General features: G+C 48.3%; 1 protein-coding gene across 4 annotated transcripts in view; it reads right to left on the bottom strand.

Moving 5' to 3' along the window:
• The window catches only part of LOC105699806 (hemicentin-1), a 112,399-nt gene that overhangs the window by 19,057 nt on the left and 75,983 nt on the right, over positions 1-17,359 (bottom strand). For all 4 annotated transcript variants that reach the window (XM_023433853.1, XM_023433854.1, XM_012425125.2 and 1 more), the window contains exons 9-15: positions 16,411-16,589; positions 15,451-15,789; positions 13,861-14,127; positions 12,301-12,657; positions 11,838-12,098; positions 11,155-11,412; positions 8,887-9,027 (exon numbers count right to left, since the gene is read on the bottom strand). In XM_023433853.1, coding sequence (XP_023289621.1) covers positions 8,887-9,027; positions 11,155-11,412; positions 11,838-12,098; positions 12,301-12,657; positions 13,861-14,127; positions 15,451-15,789; positions 16,411-16,589 — 1,802 coding nt within the window. The remainder of the gene's footprint in view (positions 1-8,886; positions 9,028-11,154; positions 11,413-11,837; positions 12,099-12,300; positions 12,658-13,860; positions 14,128-15,450; positions 15,790-16,410; positions 16,590-17,359) is intronic.

The following is a 17,359-nucleotide window of genomic DNA, read 5'->3' as shown; positions in this document are numbered from 1 at the left end:
CCCCGGCTCGATATCTCCAAATAGCACCGAGGAGCACCCGCGAAGTACTCCTGTAAGAGCAATTTGATATCGCGAGCGAGCGTTGCGCATTCCGCCGATAAGGAGCGGACACGCCGGAGGAAATGAAAAATTATACGCGTCTCTCTGCAGGATTTCGCTTTGACGGGCTCGCTCTTTTTCCCGTAATACGGCGGAAGAGCACCCGACGAGACGCGGCAGTGAAACGATTTACTTCGGCCTAGAAATAAAGGGTTAGTTGGCCCTTCTTCGTATCCCTTCGTATCTCTCCCTCGTGCGGAAAAGCGCAGGACAAGGACCGCCGTTTTCACTCAAAATTCCAGACTCGAGTAGTACATCGACGAACCGCTCGAAACACTCGACTCGACGCGGCGAACCCGCGCATGGAACGCGATTCCAGGAATCCCGGAAATTCCTCCCGAGTACAGGAACGAGAAGTCGCGATGTTCATTACGCGGAAATCAGTGTCGTAAACCGGCCAGGACATTCGCGTCCCCAGGAATCGCTCTCACAGACCCTCTCCGTGAAGACGAAGTTTCGTCCTCTCGAGTCGAGCCTAACGAACGAAATATTGAATTTTAAGGGAGTTTCCTCGTTTGGAAAAAATTCGAAAAAAATCCAGACATATTCAGAAAGATTCAGAGAAATTTTGTAAAATTTCGCCCGAGAGAAATTTCCTTCGGAGAGGAGACTTGGGGGAGCGACACCTCGTACGAGCTTAGAGGCCTCCGGGCGGTAACTTTAAAAGGGCCTCGAGCCGCCTCGATTTTTCATTTCCCCTCGTTAGGTACCTTCTTCCGAGAGCGAGATAGTAGATGGACGGAAGCTTTCTTAGAGATTGGCCAGGATGCAGATGAGGATACAGAACGGGAGACTGGGGACGGATTTCGAGGCTCGTCGCGGTCTGGCGGACTGGTGACCGTAAGGGCGACTGGCGCGATCGATGGGCGAGAAACTCGCGATATGGCAGTGCGCCAATTCCAGTCAGCGGAGAATCCACGAGTCCTGGGAGCCCTCGCGATTTTCGGCACGTGCCTAAACGGCCGATCCGGATCCCGCTTCCGGCGGGCGAAGGAAACGCCGGAGGAAGACGCGGACGCGCCGCGGTCGACCGCCGGGGGTTCGTCTCGAGGGCTGAGGAGGGATCTCGTCGACACGGAAATCCTTTCAGGAGACTTCCTACCGTCGATCGGCGTCGAGGCGTGCGCCACTTCCAGGAGTGACGCGACTCTTCGGTCGGCCGGGTCGACCTCGACTTCGAGCCGAACGTGGGAGCGATCAGACGCGCGTCTTTCGGCCGCGGGGGTCTACCCGCGAGCATCTTCCCGACGACGAGCAAAATTGGTCTTGATCTTGCAAACCGAAAAATGGTAAAAATACAAGACACCTATACCGAGAAAAAAATTCTTTGAATTCAAAGGTTTCAAGGGAATCGAGTAATACTCATTTGGATCGAATAACAGGGTTCGGGTAGAAAGAACACGTAATATTGATCTCACATTGAAAGAGATCATTTTTTTTTTCTCGAGGTATAATTGCACGATATGGGTGTAGAGTTTCTAGGCTTGACCAAGACCAAACCTTGAGAAAGTAGGATCAGGACTAAGATCATGGTAGTCATGGTCTTGGTCTTGTATCTGCTCGTCACTCTCCTTCGTCGGTCGTGGATATGCGCCTCCACCGGCAAATCTAGACCAATCTGCACCGTGTCTCAGGATTTGCGTCGGATTTGCGTCGCACCTACTCGCCCGCCGTACATTGGGCGTTAATCTGGACAAGGTGCACCACGCGGGATGCGTCTCCGTCGTTGGAGTGGTCAGGCTAGAGTCCCGTCGGATTCAAAGGAGCTCCCTGGGGTTGGAAGCTCTATCGCTGAAAAACCCGCCGATAGAAGCTCAGTTTTCGACGGCCCCGATCGTCGTCAGGGTACGAGTCGGTAGAAATATGGCGGCGGTAACGAAATTTCGGTGTTGATTTAAAAATTTGATCAAACGCTCTCACAGTGCCCATAAAAATGTCGTCCGTCGAGTAATTTCCCACGGTAAATCCTGCCGTGTCAACGGGAGGGTGGCGGGGTCGGGGCCGTTCTTTCGGATCCATCAAGTAATTGCATTTGTAACACGGAGGTCTGTTTTTAGTGCGCGCTGAAAGGGAAATATTGTGAAACGGAGTCGCGCCGGTAATTTGGTCATCGTTTCGCCGTTAGTTCGCTTTCGGCACGCGGTTGGATCGACGACGAGACGTTTCGTAATCGGCGTAAACGCGTTAATTTTACGCGGGGCCCGATATCCAGTGGTTTTTCCCGCGGGGAAGTTTCGCGCTTTATCGGGAAAATCGTTTATTACGAGGCGTAAATTGCCCCGGTTAATACTCGGCATTGGCAGCTTTAGGGACACCACTCTCCACGACCGTCATCCTCGACGATCGACGAGAAACCCCATCGGGCCCTCAAGAGCCCGTTCGAATTTTCAGCCGTGCATTAATTAGCCCAACAACGCGTACTCTTGCAACATAATCATCCGCTTGCATTATTCACCCCTCGTTAAAAAATACGGCACGTTAACCTCACTGGGTAGCTATAATTCCAGCATCAAAACACGTTCCCTTCGGTCCGATCCACGGATCATGGATCTCGGGGTGCCCCGAGGAAAAGAATGTTGGTTGACTCATGGCAAGAAGAAAATCCTGCGCTCAAACGCGTCATGAGGAGTAAACGATATTCGTTAAAATCAACATTATAATTTTTTTTCCAAGTGAAATAGTTTCTTGAAATTATATATAAGATCCAGGCAACAATATAATTATTTGTTCCGGTCAACTAATTTTTTATTTTTCTGGGTGGAGGCGAACCGCGTCCAGTTGGACTCGTTGAACCAGGCTGCGAAGGGGTAGGGCCTCCCCTTCTCTCTCTCTTTCTCTCTATCTCTCTCCGGCTTTCCATCCTCCCTCTATCTCGTTTTACATTCTGCCGGAGCCGGCGACCGGCCGAGGTGCGACAAACCTTACCTGTCTTATCCCTGGACACGCCCGGAAAGGCGTCGTGGTCCCTGAGCTGGGCGCCGAACATCGCCCTGATGCGGCTCGCGCCCGCGAGCATCGCGCGCGGTTCGTCCAGATCTAGAGCCCTCCTGACAAGGGGCGGGGGCGGGGGCGAGGAGCGGTCCCGACAGACGCGCGACTCGCAATCGGCCAGGCCTGACCGGAGGCTGTGCGACCGGTTGACGTGCACCAGGACGCCAGGCTTCAGCGGCCAGCGCGCCGGCGTCGGGCCGACGCGACTCGGCCGGCTCTGGGCCGAGCGCGAGGACGCGCTCGGACTCGGCGGCCCGCCCTCCGGGCTGCACCAAAATCGTTAGTTGGCCCCTGCCTCCACCTCCAACTCTTCCTACCGATCGCCCGGAACGGTTCGAGGCAATCCCGCGGAGACGATCCCCGCCGGAGACGTCCAAAGTAGCGCCCCAAAGAGGAGAACCGAGCGAATCGAATTGCCGCTTCGACTCGACTCGGCGGAGAGGAGGCCGACCAGGAAGCCGCCACAGGAGTGTTTCAGGAGAGACGTCGATTCGATGGGATCTTCCATTCGGACGGATCTTCGATTCGGAAGCTTTCCGGGCCCGAACAGACAACGCAGACCGGATGGCGGGGTTGAAATGTAATGTTCTCATCGCTGGGTGTCCGAGCGAATTTCAGGAGATGTGGACGACGGAACGCGCGGAAACGTTAAAAGCGCACCTTATTGACTCCTACACTGTTAAAAAAAGATGCATAAAATTCATACACCTTTGGTACATAAGGTTGCAGTGAAACTGTAAATTTCATGTCTTGACAGTGAATTGGTATACATTAATTATGAAATTCTAAGTGAATTTACAATTTTATAAAACCGCGTGGTAATTTCGTGAAATTGCGGAGAGATATTGTAAATTTGATATTCGAAAGTCAGTTAGTACGCATTGTTTGCTAATTATTTAGATGAGCTTTTAATTTTATGATCGTTTACATAAGTTTGTATTTAAACAAATTTAATTAAAAAATGACCAGTATCGGTGGTGCTGGCGGAGAAGCATTGTAGCGACATTCTTGAGTCCGAGAAATATTTAAATAATGTTTACAAAAAATTCCTACAATTATGATGATATTGAATATCAATTATGATATTATGAAAATATGTTATAAAATTAGTATACCATGTCTGAATAAAACGTCTAACAAAAATGTTATAAAATTATAATATATTTTTTTTAACAGTGTAGAGATTACTTTTTGGTCGCTACGAATCGAGGATCCCTTGAAGGGATTGAGGGAAATGGGTGGAGGGTCAATTTTGGCCGGTGATAGGTGGGGTTAAATCGATTGTTGAGTTTGTTCGCGTATTTTGGACGTCACGAGCTGTGAGCGGTTAGGGGGAACGATCGGGTTTCGAACCGTTCCTGGGCCGGTAGCCCAAAGTGGAACGAACGAGTCTTCGGATTGTCTTTTTTTATGCGAAGCATAATGCGCTTTGCTCTCGCTCCGCTCAAACGGACGTTTCATGAGGGGCGATAATGCGCGATCTTCGCGAGTCTTCCATGAGGGACGGCTCTTTGAATAATTGCCTAGAAATTGCTTTCCCATTTCGTCGGCGCTTTCAGTTTTCGCAACCGAGCTCGTAATACTCCGTGATGAATGCAGAGGAATAAACAAAACATCAGTCAGACGAGTAAACAGGGTTATAGAAGAGATTGCGCAAACAACGCGTTTTCGCGCCGAGTGCGGATTAACGTGTATTTTAGTAATTCGGAGCTCAAGGCACGCCAAATAGAGATAAAAGAGCACGGTACTCTATGGCCGGGAGATAATCGTTCCCTTTTGCAGTTCTTTCCGATTGGAAACGTTACTTTAACGTCCGTTTAAACCGAATTATTCGCATCGAAGTATGCCTCGATCGGAATCGACGAACTTGTCCGTTCCACTTTGCGCCGGTGAAAACGTAATGTGAGGGGCGAAAGCGGGGAAGACTAAAAATTCCAAAGGAACGTATAAAAACCCGGAGGAAGGTGAAATAAAAGAAGAGAGTTTCGGAAAGATACGGACCGTTGAGTAGCGCGAGGGATACTGAAAATTATTTTACACTAAGTAGGACCTTTTCCACCCTCTACTTTGATGAAACTTTACCATCACCGGAAGTCTTCTACTTTTGCAAACTTCCTCCCTCGGCATTATAGATTTTTGTTCGCCTCCTGTCGTCTTTTTCCGCGTGTTAATAAATAAGTCTACTTGACACAAAAGCGACACCCCCAGCGAAGCGTAGGAAAAATCGGATCGCTGGCCCGGATTAGATTTTCTGAAGAGTACAAAGCGATCGAAAAGATTTCCCTGGTCACTTTTACGCGCGGCCATGTTGGATCGTTCCGGATATATGGCAGCTCAAACTTTCTTAATTACCGAAATGGAGGCCTAATTCAAAGTCGGAATTCATGCACCATTCCTGGATCCCTTACCTTCCAGTTTCGTGCGCGTACTTTTGCTCTATTCAATGATGTTCGCTATGCAAAATAGAAACAGCAAGCTATAATAATACACAACAAGCACGTAAGCACACAAGTTTCAAAATTAAACCAAGTCCCTGTTCCTCCTTTCCACCGAAGAGGCAGAAAAAACCATACACAGCACCGTCGAGTCACGTTTCGGTTTCCATCTCGTCTTAATTCGAGAAAAATCGATCAATTCGAGAAAAATATCGCATTTCCTCTGTTAATAAGAAAAAGAAAGAAAAAATAGTTTTCAGTGGTCCATAAGAAAGGTACCGAGCTATCGTTCGTCCGCATGCATATACGCAACTTTTATGTACAAAGCGTCCCACCGTAATTACATACCAAGCAATGCGAATTTTTCGAGTAAGCTGGCATTGTAAAATGCCGATTTAAAGATACAGAGGGAGACAAAGTGTCGAGGGATCGATGCGTAATTATACTTACTGCTCGCGTTCCTCCAGCTCGACCACCCGGTTATTGTCTTTTTTGTTTAGTAATTCCAAATCAAAAGCATAACAGAAACAAATAAGTTTGTGTTAGTGAAGTTGCTAACATGTGCACGCTGCTGTAATGCCGAGTGCAAATGGCCTCGAAAATCCGTGCAATTTCAGGCCGACGAGAACGACATTCAGCTGCAGAATTCGACGGTGTATGACGGATTTCTAGGCGCGTATCTTTTGCGTGATAAGCGAGGACAAGATCGGAAGGGCCGGGACCAAAAATAGATCTTACGTCTTGATCCAACGAATTGTTGGATCGGACATAAAGGGTAACGACCGAGTTTCGAGGCTAAATTCTTGATCCTCGTGCCATTCCGTCGGTCGATGACAATTTTTAATCGACATGCGAATCGACGATTGGCGAGATGGCCAAAAAATTCAGCCAAGAAAGGTCGTTGAAGGATTTTCTTTCGCGGACACTCGACATTAACAGCGTTCTGCACGTTACCATGCTTAGTTTACCTAGATATACGTATACGTATGTTACTTATGACGAAATTAAAGGTTCGTTTGCCCGACTCGAAGTTTATCACTGAAAACTTGAAACAAGAAGGAAACGGTACCGCACATGCTCGAGTTAGGCGACTCTAGATTCCGGCAAAGCATGTATATCGGTTTAATTACGCCATTCGACGCTTTAACGCTGGAATAATACACTCATGAACCTCGGGCGGTATCGGTTTTCACGCTCGCAACGAGTTGCAGGCCTTTCGAAATCTCGAGGAAATTCGGAAACAGCGTGCAACTCGAAGTTGCTCTTAACGGTAACCAGATCGAGCAACATGCAAATTCAACCGTACGTCCGTCGTTCCAGGAACACCTTTAACCTGCTCGAATAACGTAAGTATGTCTCATCGAGGTTGCGTAAGGACCCTTGAAATTTGTAATCCTGGGTGTATTCACGGGTTCCAGGAACCAGGGAATAAACACCGATGTACCGATTGGAAAACATTGCTGCAAGTACAACCGTGCCTTGTACAAAGGATGTCGCTCCAAAGGGGTCGCGATTAGAAACCTCCACTTTGTGGAAAAAGGGTCGCCAATTCCCAGAGATCCTGCTCGGGAATAAAAACGTTCCATTTGACGTCAGTTTTTAAAACGATGCTCGATAGTGGAGGGAATCGCCAGAATTGATTCGTCAATCGGCACCGATTGTCGGAAAGCGATATCGAATTGCGAGGAAATGAAATTCTCTGGCAATCGGGGCGTAGATCGTCGACGAGGGAATCGATAGGTGGGATCGATCGAGGGAATCTTTTGCCCTCTCTTCGATTTTACCTGCCCGAAGGGACGCTTCTCATCGCCAGGCACGCGAGTAGGTATTTCATTTTCTGGCTCTACTTTTCTATAAAAAAGAAGGAAAAAGAAATTTATTCACCCCGCCGCAAGAAGAGCCGAAAGTCCATGCGCGCGTTTCCGATGAACATCCGAGATGTAAATGACTTAATCGCCTGCACGGCTATCCAGGCGGTTGACGCCAGGCGAATTAACATGAAACATTAATTCCATATTTAAACTCCGGCCATACGGAACATCGGGCTCAGCCACTCGACGCATACAAATCTTACAGTTGGCAATCGCGCGGCTTGAATACAAATGAGCGGAGCGAAATCCCGGCCAGAGCTCGACCTTTCTTTCCCTCTTTCGCTAATATTTCAGTATCAGACCGGGTTCACGGCCGGGGAAGAGATTACCACTGATTTTCTACGGTTCAATGAGCTCCCCTTTGCAAGGTTTACCGGGGGCTCCATAAACGGGTGAAATCGAATTTTTATTTACCGTTTGGGAAGATGTATCGAGATCAAACGGGACCGTATAACGACGCGAAAGTCTTGCGCGACGTTCGGCTAGAAACATATCCGATCGGATATTCTAAATATTGATATAAATTCTGCCGTAATTCTGAGTTTTCGTTCCTGTAGTTCCTCTTTTTTCGAATCTGGCTGGGCATTCGAATTTTTAGCAGATATATAAAAAGGTGCATAAAGTCGCTCCTTTATTAATTAACTTATTCCGGACGGACTCGGCAGCGAAAAGCCCGTTGGCACGGAATCCAACGGATTTGTTAAACTTGACAACAGCAATTATGACGCTTTATCTGCACCGTCGAGTTAAAGAAGGAGAAACTTCTTTAGAGCCTCGGCGAATGGAATTATCTCAAAGAAACAAGTATCTCGAGCGTGCAGCGCGATTGAAAAGAAAGTTGCTTCTTGAGGGGACGGCACAAAGGATAACGAGCCCTGTAATGCATATTAGGTTGCTAGGGTTGCTTGTGTAATTTGAGCATTTCTTTGCTGTTTATTCCACGGGGAATCGTATGATCTCTTGGCCATGTCAAATGAGACGAGTTCAGAGGAGGCTCGTTATAATCGAGTCCACTTCTCAATGGACAATGGTGTTCCTGAAACGACTTATTCACACGAAAGCGTACAAATGGAATTTCTTCAAGGAAGACTTAATGGTGTCCGACTCTTTGGATTGTTGTCAAAATTTCTCCTCCTATTAATATTATTACAACCTAATTTTACTGGAACAGATGACGCTACCGAAAGTCGAGTTCCCGAATCTCTGTACCTGGATGATTATTTCCATGAGTTTTACCGAAATCTGACAAACGATCTATGGAAATCTCACAGCGAACTTGGTGCCAAAGGGCCATTTAAAATGCAAGGTACGTTTTATAGGCAGTATATCACAAAATAAATAATTAAAGCCCTTCGTTATTCCTTCGAGGGGGGTCGAAGAGAATGGCCGTTCGAAAGCACACTTGAAGAAATTCGATGTTTGCTCTCTAATGCATGCAATTTTGACCGAACAACCGATTGCCGTACAAACGACCAATGGTGTCAACTCACATTTGACCTGATTGCGCTTTCGTCGGCAGAGGAGGAATATGACGATACAGACGACGATGATGACCACCAGGATGATGACTGCCGCGACGATGACGACGATCAAGAGATCGCCCAACAGTCTGGACCACCATGGCACGTTGCCTGAAAAACGGACGCATGTTCTGGTTAAATGAAAAAGGGATGAGAAAGGATAGCCCCCCGATTGTAATTACCGATAATGGATCGCATCCGTCTATAAAGCCAGCGGACGTTTACACGCAGTCGCGCGATTAACTTTTAATGATTTCTTAACCCCGCCATCGCGATTCCAAGCGGTGCTCGTCAAGCCGTTTAATGCCGGGGATTATTACACGGATCCCGCAACTCTTCCGAATGGTCGTTTTCATCCAAAATGACGCATTCGCAATTTGGATCAAATATGTCTCTCCAGGGGTGAGTTTGCCGTATAAACGAGCTTACTTTATGGCGTTTTCTGCCGGCAGCGAGTCGTCTGGTAACGCAGCGGGAGATTACGAGTTTGGTTCCAGTTTGGGGACCGTTATAACAAATGAAACACGAATTTTTTATGATCCTGTAGCTCTGCTCATGCGCCACTCCGATTTCAGTTTACCGCGGTCCCCGTGGATTAGTGGCATTTACCGTAAGCGGATCGACGCACTGAAACTGCAATTATTTCGGGTGTCCATTATCAACGGAAGTAAATTCGAAAAACGGCCGAAACCCGCCTCCCGAATCCTGTATTGTTCTTTGAAATTAGACAACTTGTATGATGCGTTTAATGTTCCAGTAATTCCTCGAGGCATTCGATCACTCTTACCGATGTTCGGTGTTAACATCGAAACGAACGTTCGCGGGAGTTTTTTTTATCGTCTCCACTATTGTTCCGTGAAACGAGAAGCAATTTGTAAATTGTTGTCCTAGTGTGGTGGGAAAATAAATTCCCTGTTTAAGCCGCTTCGTTCGGCTTTCAGAAGGGGCGCGGTAACAATATCGAAATGCATTTCGCCCGGACGGTATTTCCCCTCCGAGTGAACGTCATACAAGAACATCCATTTTGAATATCGCCAGAGACGACATATAAATCAAATTAAAGAGTGGCGGAATGTCCCGAAGCGTACAATACGCTGTCTCTATGACGGAGCTGCGATCGTGGAATACGATGCAACTAAACTTACTGATATTTCCATTGTGCGCTAGAAAACATACAGCATCCATAAGTACAATTTTTTTATTCGATAAAGCATAGCATAAGAGACGCGCTCGAACGCGGATCGTTCATCTTTTATCTCTAGAGTTCGGATTTGAATAATAATGAAATGAAATAATTTCATGACTCGATCGCTTGCACGAGATAGAGACAAAGGATCCTGATTGATTCGATACCGTTTGGATGGCATCATTTTACGTACACAAGGCGATAATTTGTCGCTCAGCGTTATATTAATTACTAATGGCGGCTGTTTCGACGCTCGCAAATTCGTGGAAGCGATACCCCTTGAATTTTCGCTTGCAAAGGCACGTTTGGCCCTGTAAATTTACAGGGCCAACGTTATTAATTAATACCAATTTAAATTCGGAGAAATCAGCGCGGTGCAAATGGTGTCGCAAAGTTTAGCGCGATCGGCTTGTATAAATAAAACGCGTATGTAAAATATGACATAGGACGTGACTGACAGAGAATTACGATCGCGTTAAACAAGTGTCGAATGGCGGGACATCGTTTCGCGTTTTATCGGAGGATTGTCCGTTATTCGATTTGAATCGCGGCAGCGTCGAAACGTCATTGAAATGTGAAAAGACACGATCGAGTTCGTATTGAAAAATGTCCGCGGGTCACGCGGATTTTTGGATGCGGACAACGTAGATTTTCACTTACAGATGAAGAATACGCGGTATTTTTTTTTTTATCCGCCTAGGGTCAGATCGATACGAGTCCGTGAATGTCGAATCGACATGCACGAACCCACTATCGATATGTTCGATAATTGCAATATGCATTTCACGTACGTGCAACAATTATCTGTGCCCCTCCTATGCGACACTAGTCTCTTGAAAGCGTAATAAAAATTGAGGGGTAAAAATATCACAATTTGAGGGAGTCCCGGTTGCAATGGTTCGCGAAACCGTTGTTGCAACTTAACGTTAAATAATTATAACGTTTCCTCAATTTCAGAGGAAATTTCTGTGTGCCCCTTAATTTGATCGAGGTGGAAGTACTTTATAAAGATAAATCCAGTGATTGCTCGAAGAGTATTGACGTAAACGCACCTGGGACGGTGCGTTCGCACGGGGAGGAGAACCCGATGGAATTGTTGGCAACACAAATATACGTCCGGAAGTTACTGACGGAACCGTCCAGCGGAAGGTAACTCTTTTCATTCCGGTCCTCGGAAACTTGCTCCAAGGTGTCATTGTCGTTCTTCAATGACCAACTGAAACCCGATTCTTTCGGATTCGCAATGGCGGAACAGACGACGTAGTCTTGGCCATCCACCCGGTCTCTATCGATTCGGCATTCGGGTTTGTCTGTGGGGAAAAAAAAGGACATGCTCAAGATAATTGAACCTATGACGGTACGCCAGAAAATGTTAGGTACTCGTTCCCTCAAACGGTGCATTTATAAAACCTACTTCGCCGTTCGTGCCGATCGACCCTTAATAGAATTTGGCCAGGAGGGCAGACCGAAAACGAAGAGAGGCGGACAAATATTTGATCCTGTGCAAATTTTCAATGAATATCTCGATGACCCGTTTGAGAAGACAGGAGTAAAGGCAAAAGAGATGTAGATTCCGGCACCGATCGACGGCGATATTTCAAGATCCTTCAGGGTGTAGGACCACCCACAAAGCTCGAAAGGGTTAAGGGTCTAAGCTTAAAGAATGGAAACGGGGAACTATTTGGCCGTTAAAAAATAGAAATGACAACGATTACGCGCTTTCCGATTCACTTACATTGCACGTTCATGTAGGTGGAGATGGTTCGGTTTCCGTGGCGATTGCTGGCCTCGCAAAAGTACGTCCCGGCACTCCTTCTGGGGATCGACGTCTTGAAGGTGAGAATTCTACCTTCGAGGATGGTCTCCGTGGAGTCCTCTCGATACCACCTAAACGTCGGCTCCGGATGCGCCTTCGCGCCGCACAGGACGTTCTTCGGGATGTGATCCACGACGACGTTGATCACCTTCTCGGAGATGGTCATATTCTCCGGCGGGACTGAAATCAGCGGTGATTCCACGTTACTCGTCCTTATACACCCGGGTAGCGTTTGGCGTACGACGCTGTATCGACCTCGACGGAACTAACTCTCGAGGGAAAAATGTCGCCGACGAGGAAGTTCCTCGCGAGTCGTTACTCGAGTCGAAAGGAAAGGAAGAACTTCGGGGGAAGTTTAATAAGCCGGTGGCCGTAAACGTACATTCGACGTGGAAGTGCGTGCTGCTCTTGACACCGGGGCCGATCCCGTTGCTGGTGCTCTCGCAGGTGAACAGCACGCTGTCGCTGAAACGGTCCAGTTGACCCCCCGGCCTCGCCGTTAAATTCCAGATGAGAGTCGATTGCACGCTCTCGAAATCATTCGAACTTGGACTGGGAGGGTGGAACACGTTCGAAACATAGTACTTGTCCGTTCTGGCGAAGTTTATTGGCACGTTGTCCTTCAGCCAGGTGATATTGCAGATAGGCGCGCACTCCACCCAGCACTCGATGCTAACGTTAGGAGCGTTGTACACGTATCCCTGATAGGTTGACAGCTTCTTGATAAATGCAGGAGCGGCTGGAAAAGGAAGTGCTCCCTTTATTCTCGTTTGTACGTGCCCGATCCGGCGAACGGTCGCCGGTCGTCGTTCGGCAAAATTTTCGAGTCGGGAATGATCGACTCTCGCCACTGGCATCGACCGGTCGGTCACATTTCAGCGGGCCAGATCGTTCGTCCATTTTTCCCCCTTCTCGTCTTTTTAAGAACGACCGAGCAAAATTTATGAGGAATAGAGGGAAAACGTCCACGCAGGTATTCCTGATACGTTGACAGCCGGGTGATGGACGCCGAATCCGATAAAAATGAAAAAAGTTGCCAACTTCTGGCCGAGAGCAGGTACGCGGACGAAACGAACGACCGACCGTTCGCGTCACAAAGAGACGGTGTTTCGGTTAATTTTTACGCTCGTTTCCCCGAATCGAGGCGGAATATGGTTTACGGGGTTTCCTTGGCGACGATGAAGCAACCCTTCCCCGAGCTCGGCGATTGATTCTCGGAACGAAACACAAGGGCAAGTGCAAAACCCACCAGACGTCGGCTTAATTCGGCTAGAATAATGGCGGAACTTAGGCGCCTCTTCCCGCAACGCTCCGCATAACGGAAGGCCCTAAAATCCTCTCCCGAACGTAGTATTTACTCGTCTGTGAAATTACCTCTTTATTCTCCTCTCAATTAAAATATCTAACGGCACGGTGCTCAACAAAGCTGCCGCTATACCGGCGAGCGTTTTGCGCGCACGGCGCAGATTTTAATCTTGCGAAAATTGACGATACGGAGAGGAAGCGGAACAGCTTCTATGGCAGGTCGAGGCGTCGATCCGATTGCCGGTACGTGTCATTCCTTCGGGAAATTACGGGAGAAGGACGCGAGGTTCGAGAGAAACGTCCGACCTCTTCCTAACACTGGAACAGATACCTTCGGAAAGCCTCCTCGAATAATGCACCCAAAGCATTCCGCGGGTCACTTTCCTCTGGAAACGCGCGTCCCCCAGGAACCCGTGGAAACTTTTTCCGTGCCGGAATTCTGCGGAAAACCGGACACGCGCTTCCATTTTTTCTCGCTACTTCCGTCGTCCGTTTCCGTTGTAACGCCTCGGATCGCCGTTTTAGATAATTTCAGCCTCTCCGATCTCTTTTAATTGCGCGAAATTGCCGCCGATAGGACGTCGCGAGTTCGTTCCGCGGTACGGGGCATTTCCTTGGTTTACGAAGAGACATTTACCCGAAACATCGATGAAGGTTGTTACGGGATCGCCATCACCGGCCTCGTTGTAGGCCATGCACGTGAAATTGGCCTCTTCTTCCAGGTTTACGGACTCGATCCTGAGGAGGGCATTGTTCTCGTCGGGAAGGCGATGCAAACCGCGGAACCACTTGTATCCCGTAGCTTTTGGTCGTCCCGGGTCCTCCACGGAGCATGTGATGTTCAGAGGTCCTTTTTTTATCACCTGCTTGGGCTCGTACGATATCGAGGCTGGACCTGGCTTATCTAAAATGGAGATAGCAAGAATACGTAAAAATTATCCATTTGCGGGTGTTACTCGTCGACCGCCATCGGTGGCTTTGCGCGCCGCGATGGGTTATGACGGCCACGAACGCACGCGAATGATTAGGACCCGCGAAAAAGATTCGACATTTCAAACAGCTACTCGAGAACCGCCACCATTAGCTTCACGTGCTGTAAAGGATTAAAAGGCGTGCGGCTCCGCGCTCTGCGATGGGTCTTGACATCTACGAACGTCCGCGAAAGTTTAGACTTCTTCTGAACGAATTCGCGATATCAAAGTGCACCGCCACCATTGGTTTCGCGTGTTGCAAGGGGTTAGGACGCGAGAAATGGGTTAGAAGGGGCATGAACGTCCGCGGAAGGTAGGACGCGCGCGAGCCGGCGAACTACAATCAAGGGATTTAAACGAGACCGTTCGCATTACGGAATCGCGTTCACGCGCATACAAAGGCAAATTCCCATTTGTATGCGCACGCTCGCGCGAGCAGCGCGAAGGGCTCGCGCGTATGCGCTCGCACGAACCGCAAACGCTTCGCCGGCGGCTCGCTCGCGCGCGCCGACTCCGGCCGAGTAAGCACGCGCATGCAAATCGCATCGCGCGCACGCTTAGCGATACGTCGAGTGTCCACGAGAGCTCCGGCAAAAATGAACTCCCGAATCGACCGATCGGCCGCGCATGCTCCTCTAAATCCGCACGCAGGTCTCGCGCCAGGTCGATCGCGTTTCGACGTCCCTTCGCAGGTGCACCGAGAGCGCGTTTGACCGGAAGTAACGATCCCGACCGAGTGGTCAACGCGATAGAAATCCACAGCCACCGACCAGGAACGCATACTGGACCAAGATCCAGCCAGCGAGATATGTACACCGAGAAAAAAAAAATTCACTGAACCGAAGAAATACCTTATTAATTAAAAGAATGATTAATTGACAGAAATAGATTGTCACAATTGCCGAGAAACGTTGCACACAATTATGTCGAGGTTGAGTCGAATAATGATTCTCTGAATTAATAAAGTATTTCATTAGCTCAATGATAGTTTTTCTCTCAGTGCACGGTGGTGACGAAAATTTCAAATTATTAATCTCGAGTCGAGGTATGCGTAAGTGACACAGAATATGGATTTACTCGAGTCGTCGAGGTTTAGTTAAGTTATTCGTATTTTTGTTTCAAGCGATTAATATTGATCGTTTGGTGGAAATCTCGAGGCGGGGTTATTTTTTCATTCCAGGAATTCGACGGCTGCCGGTCTTGGCTTCTCGGCGCCGTTTCGGCCCAGGGTCGAGGATAGAGGTGGAGGGACCTACAGTGGACGACGACGGAGGTGTTGGCCGATACGAAGCCCCATCCGGCGTCGTTCCTGCCCACGCAGGAGTAATTCCCGTGGAAGGACCTTCCGACAGCCTCCAGCAGCAGCTTGCTGGGGTCGATGTCGCAGTAGGTGGAGGTCTCCTCCGGCGTCGGAGGCGTCGCGTTGCGGGGGCAATCGGGTAGTTCTTTGAGCAGATCCCCGTCCAAATACCAACGAACGGCAGTCAGGGTCGGCGGGTTTCCGTCGAGCAGGTTGCAGACGAGAGAAACGTTGAGATGGTCGGCTTCGTTTACCGGTGCTTCAGGCTCCATAGTTACCTCCACCACCGGCTTATCTGCGTCGTAAAGGCGGAATTATTCCTTCCCGCGATCGGCAGCTTTCGAGGGCCGCTAGATACCGCCAGATACCGGCCCAGATAGGTTAACTTTGTAATCGTTCGTGTCCGATGGCAATAATGGACAGCCGTTTCAAGGAAGAAAGGGTGCTCCCACGGTTAGGTGCGCCCAAGGGCGGCACTTCCGGAGTGCCGTTTGGAGAACCGATTTCGTGCCGGACGTTGCACCGAGCGACCCTCGAATTTAGACGTTCATTCCGGGAATTGTCTTACTCCATGTCGGACCGTGTTAGAGGAACACATATATATCCGAGGAAGGAGCTTGCCATTTTTCGACGCCGCTATTATGTCGATAAACTCCGTAAACTTTCCGTAATATGATCGAAGACTTTGTATCGTACCAACCTTTCCCGCCTGCTTTTAATTGACCGAATGAGTGATCGTTTATCGAGCGAACCTTCGCTCTGCCTCGTCCGATTTAAAAACGAGGCAGAAAGGGCAGAAGAAATTAGCCCGCTTGCTTCTCACAAATGGCTGACCCGATTTTTTCGTTTTCATTATTGATAAATCGAGGGAATAATAGCGCTCGGCTCGTTAGGAAGTCTCGAGGAATTTTCTTACACAATACTGAGACATCGACGTAGTCGTCCGTCTTGGATTCACCGATGTCGTTCGACAAAATGCAAGTGTAAGTGCCCATGTCGGCTTGTGTTGCGTTTTTTACCATAAGTGCCGTTTGCTCGGTAATCCCGCCTTCGTAGTGCTCTTTGTTTAAGGTGAGCTCTTCCCCGTCAAGTAACCTAAAATATAAGAAATACGAGCGTTACTTTCAAACGTAACACCTTTCGACTTGGTTTTAGCGGTGAAAAAAAGTCCCTTTGGAAATTTGTCTGGGTAAAGAACCCGGAGCTTCTTTTATCGCTGACTTCCTGCCGAATGGAAAAATTTTTCCCGGCTATTTCCAGACACGGTGGAATTTAAAAACGCACTGCTGTTAGAAGGACGAACGCTCGCGGAAATGTTCTATTACTATCCATCAACCGCGTGGGGCCATTATTTTATTATTCCATTCTGCCTGCTCTTTTTACAGGCGAGCGTTAAGGGGTTAACGCCGACATAATGTACTCCTCTGCTGATAAAGTTCGGGAGCCGATTATAAAACTTTTACCGGGAAGGTATACGGAAAAGGGAATCGCTTTCATCGTTGATGGAGCTTTTCCAGGAGCTAAGAATTCGACACAGAATTTCAGTAAAAAATCATTCAGGAGTTGAAATACTTGAAGTCGATTCGGTGCGAATAGACGAGCCGAGAGTAAACTCGCGATGTCAGCTTCGCGGTGAAACGGTCGCAAGCTCGAGAGTGCTTTTACATATGTGACCCTTTTCTTTTAATTTGAACGGCTATTCACCTTACGTCACGTACACTCGCAAACACGTCGGGTCTTTTGACCAGAAAGCACGTTGAAAGCACCCCAGAAGGGGAAAACGTCTGCTTTTTATATACTCGAGCTTTAACGTCTCGTATTTATTAACGACTTAATATTTACTCCTGCTAAATTAGTCCAAGTTG

Source organism: Orussus abietinus, unplaced genomic scaffold (assembly GCF_000612105.2).
Source record: "Orussus abietinus isolate OABI.00-Male unplaced genomic scaffold, Oabi_2.0 scaffold19, whole genome shotgun sequence".
Classification (NCBI taxonomy): domain Eukaryota; kingdom Metazoa; phylum Arthropoda; class Insecta; order Hymenoptera; family Orussidae; genus Orussus; species Orussus abietinus.
Note: the sequence above shows the minus strand (reverse complement) of the source record. Positions and strands in the feature narration are given on the sequence as shown.